This window comes from Ischnura elegans, chromosome X, assembly GCF_921293095.1.
Source record: "Ischnura elegans chromosome X, ioIscEleg1.1, whole genome shotgun sequence".
In the NCBI taxonomy this organism is placed as follows: Eukaryota; Metazoa; Arthropoda; class Insecta; order Odonata; family Coenagrionidae; genus Ischnura; species Ischnura elegans.
The window spans coordinates 38,830,763-38,835,576 of record NC_060259.1 but is presented as its reverse complement, the minus strand read 5'-3'; the positions used below and the strand labels follow the sequence as shown (position 1 = coordinate 38,835,576).

Genomic DNA, 4,814 nt, shown 5'->3' with positions numbered 1-4,814 from the left:
CCACAAATAGGGATTTATTTCGAAGACAACTCCTAATGTCATAACTGATAATGACAAAAATTATACCAATTAAACTGGAGGAAACGCACAGCTTACCGAACAATGTAATGGATCTGTTTTTGAAAAAGGAAAACAATGCTTTAGCTCAGACAGTGAAAGTGATAAAAACTCGTCAGATAGTGAATGAGAAACAGTAACCTTTTATTGCTGACAGTGCTAATTGCAGAATGTTAGTTGGGAAAAGCGTAAACTGTGTTGCTTTTGTTTATGTTATGTTTGTATGGTAAAATATTCCTGAAAAATAACCATTTTGTCAGCAGCGCAGTTCATTAAGAATAATGACGTTGATATATAGGTAAGAGTTTTAAATCAATACTTTATATTGAGCATAAGACATAGATTAAAATGAACTGTTATTCTTAGAAAGAATACATTATTCGATGTGAGTAATATGCCTTCCGAAGCTTTTGAAGCTAAAAGGAGTTCAAACCAAAAACAAGTTCGAAGGACTCGGCACTACAGCAATACTATAAAACGACCGTTGTCCGAAGGCCTTTAAATATGTATGACAGGTTAGGAAGTGGAGAAAGAAAGAAACCTTTCAGTGCACCTCTTGCAGTGCCCAGCGATTGCATAATGAGAGTCATTCGTAGCAATATTTATAAATTTTACTTTCTGGTGATTATTTTCTGTCACTAATACATCTGTTATCCACACATAAAAGTTAATGAGACCATATTGCATCCACCCGCTTGCCGCGTCGCCGTACTCTCCGCCGCCGCCGGCCAGAACCGGAGTCGTCCGTGCGTTCGAAAAAACGATTTAAAATTCGGGGTTGCAAATTGGTGCAAGGTTTGACTTTAGATTCACAATGTAGAAGCTTCAAAGAACGACATGATATAAGTTACTTAGTGTAAGCCGGTGACAATGTCTACTTTTTTTCTACGTTTATGTAAAAAAATGGGTTGAAAACAGGCTCCGCCATTTTCTTATGTATCTATGGTTATTGATGAAACAAAATCTTTAAAAACCTTTCAAATGAAAGAATAAGAAGTGTCAATTAAGATAGTATAACAGTTTTGTCGATAAAACTATTTATAAAACCACTGCACGAGGATAAAGTCGGCAATTTTCAGAAAAAATCGAGGGTGGTCGTTTTTCGCTAAATTTGCTCAACTTTGACCTCACATATATTGTTAAAGTGAAAACACAGGACCAAAATAATCTGGATAGTTATGCACAATTTATTTGAGAATGTGTATGCGAAGTTTCAACTTCCTAGCTCAAAAAAATCGATTTTGAGGTTTTGGCCAGCTTTTTTCGATTCTAGCCCACTGTGCGTCGTCTGCAACGCACATGTAAACTGACGACGTTAGCGGGGACTGAGCGAACTAAATTCTTTTTTTTCATCTCTCACTTGTTCAACGAGGCACAAATTTTGAATTGTAAGACCATACCCTTGATACCAAATTTATCTTACAAAGAAAAATATAAATAAAATTTAAACCACTTAACAAAACAAAAATACAAATAAGGCGTTTCGCCACAATATAGTAGTAAAGGGTATTTTTTAAATTCGTTGCGTTAGTGTAATTTAGTTCTTCTTGTAACATAAGGAGGTAATAAAGGGTAGCATATTTTGTATCCAAGGTTTAGCGTGTATTCCTTTCGTAATTTAGTATGCAATCGTTTTATAAATTAGGTTCACTTTTCAAATTTCCCATTTATTTTAGCAAGTTAGTTTCCTGTTGCCTATTTTTAAGTTCAGGTTTAGTGTATTCTGAGGTTTAGCCACTTATAGTTTATTTTTAATTCGTTTTAGGCCTTACCATTTAGATTTAGTCGAATCAATTAATATTATTATATTTCACGTTCATTGATAAATTTTAGCATTTAGTAGTTCCCTAATTTTAAGTAGCATTTGCTTAAATATTTGCCCATAAGGCTTTATACGTTATATATTAAATTTTGGTGCAGACTTTTTACTTCATTTATCGCGGGGAATTAACGGGTCGCGTTCTCCAATAATAGTGGATGAGAAAGTGCTGTTTCTGGCACTGCAAGAGTGGCTGCAAAAGGAGCAGAGGCTATTACTTCTCCTGCAGCGGGTGCTGTTGGCCGTAAGGGAGATGTTTGCTGCTGAGGAATTGGTTGGTATTTCAGTTGGAAGAATCATTAAAACACTTGTAATCACTTCATGCATTTCTCTAATTTCAATCTTCTATACATGGAAAGACTTTAAATTATGAAATTTCTTGTCGGGAACCGATGCAATATTGCCTTCTAAACCGGGAGCAGCAAGTGATCCGGATTCTGATTTGGGGTCAGTGGGATATGCGGAAGCATATACGCGTCTCCGAGGAGGCATTTCATGACCCTTTGAGGATGGTCTCCGTAAACAGGAGAGGATGGGAGCAGAAGTTGAGGCTGGCAGTCTTCCTGTTTCGGTTGGCAAGCGGGGCATCATTTCGAATAGTGAGTTCGAATTTCGGGATGCCTCGATCATCCGTTCATTGAATGGTGCACCAAATGATGCGTCAGGTGCTCTCGCTGTCTGGGATGGTAATTTGTATCCCCAGTAAGGGCGAGTATGAGGCGATTGGGGCAGGGTTTGCCAGGATGGCAAGGAGTGACGAGCTTCGGTGTGTTGTGGGTGCCATTCACGGCTGTCATGTGGAGGTGATGCCATCCGGCCCTAACCGGGCCGATTATTTTAGTCGGAAGCTGAGATACTCTATTCAATTCCAAGCAGTGTGTGACCATATGGGGAAATTTGTGGATGTTTTCGCGGAATACCCAGGGTCAGTGCACTACTCAAGGGTATTCATGGCAAGCCTCCTGTACGTCAATGCGTTGTATCCCCCTCAAGGATATGCCATATTGGGTGACAGTGGCTACCCCTGTATTGCAGAACCCATAGCCGTGCTAACGCCATACCGCGAGCCAGTGGCAGGGCCTATTCAGGCTCGGTTCAATGCCCACCACCGAAGGGGCAGGAACATAATCGAAAGGAGTTTCGGTATGCTAAAGACCAGGTGGAATTGTATATTTATGAAGCGGGTGACGTTGCGTCACACCCGAGTGGCGAATGTCATTGGCGCCTGCTGCATAATGCATAATATATGTCTTACAAATGGCGACATTTTAGTGGGAGGTGAACTTGTGGGGGAGGAAGAGTATATGGTCGGAATGGTGGGGCATCATGAAAATGGTTTCAATTTAAGAGACAATATAGCCCGACGTATGTCGTGACCTGATAACGTGCCAGGGCATTTGACCGACCATGACTATTTGTAAAATAAATATTTTGTGTGTTCAATTATTGATTTTAATTTACAACTCTATGTAAATTGCGACAAATTTCAAGGTCAATTAATCTTGGCATGGAAATAACCCCTGTATGAGTTCCCTCTCTCCATCGTTCTTGATATCTCATCCTTAAAATCTAGGTCACCCAGCAGTGCATCCCTCCAGGAGTTCAGGGAATAGAATGGAATATCTAACTTCTTCGCAGATGCATTTAGAAATGGTACCGTAATGCTTAACATGTACGAAGCACAGTCAGTGAAGCGGATGAAAAATGAATTAATTTCAACAGTTGTCTCATATGGTGACAAAATTGCAAAGATAGTTTTGCCCCTTTCACAGTATATTCCCTGAAACCCTAATAACTTAACATGCCTCCATTTTAGCATAAAACATCCATGTCCTTTTCTAGCTAACTACCATATATAAGGTTAATTCCTCCCCCGTTCATAACCAATTTGGACAACAACATGGTATAGAGATAGGGAACTTCATTCAGCAAACGGCTACAAGTAAGTTTAACACAAAATGGAATTGCAAGAGCTAAAATTATCAGATTCCCATCACTCATATTTCTCACAATCTAAAGCATCAACCCCTTCATTTGCAATTACCTACAAAATTCTTCTGGGTCTTCATGCTTCCTCACAATGCTCACCAGGTATACCTGTATATGAACGACTTACCCATAGATATCCTACTGAGCAGCAGAGAGGCAAGGAGTTTGAAGGGATGGAATGGGCCCAGAGGGCTAGGATAAAATTAAAAGAACAGAGATTAATTTTTTTTATTTTCAACGTAAGTTCGGAACAAATTAAGAAATTCATCCCCCCTCCTCTTCTTATCTTCAACCGCCTCCTCCACAGAGGCTACCAGCCTCTCCAAGACATCCTCCCTTGTACTGGACGACCTCCTTTTCCTCTTAGGCGGTTGAGGGCTGTCGCTGGATGAGGAGGTGGATGCAGAGGAGCTCAAGGAGCACCCATCGCCTCCGTCCTGCAAGCTCCCTGAGGATTGCGGCTGGCTGGAAACAGACAGGGTGGAGAAACCGCATCCCGCTCAGAAAGTGCCCAGTGCATCACCCCATACAGAGGCCATGTGTCCGCACACTCTCCTCCTCCTTCCCTCCCATTCCCTGTGGGAGGGTTCCTTATGTCCTGCAATAATAGTTAAAATGAAATTCCTAGAGATGATATAAAGATTAACCAAGCATCCATCTTCCATTCCATTATTCATCTTCCTTCCATATTATCCATCTTCCTCTAGTTCAAAGAGGAAATGTTCAATGAGATGAAGGGAATTTGCCAAAGACCAAGCCATGCAGTGGAATGGAATAAAAATAGCAAATAGACAAAGCTTCATAAGAGACATAAATAAGGCTTCAACAGTGGTAGTAGACATGGCCATAAGGAATGCCACAATTAAGTAGTGGCATTCCTTTTGGCCAAGTACCAATGCCAGATCGTGAACAAGTAGTTTACCCCTATTCCCAAGCTTAGTAATACTGA

At 40.4% G+C, this 4,814-nt stretch overlaps 1 protein-coding gene across 1 annotated transcript; it reads left to right on the top strand.

Annotated features, from left to right (window-relative positions):
- Positions 1–2,532: 2,532 nt before the first annotated feature.
- On the top strand, positions 2,533–3,252 carry LOC124171131 (putative nuclease HARBI1). The gene has a single exon (XM_046550269.1). The coding sequence runs from the start codon at positions 2,533–2,535 to the stop codon at positions 3,250–3,252; it is 720 nt and encodes a 239-aa protein (XP_046406225.1).
- The last annotated feature ends 1,562 nt before the right edge of the window (positions 3,253–4,814 follow it).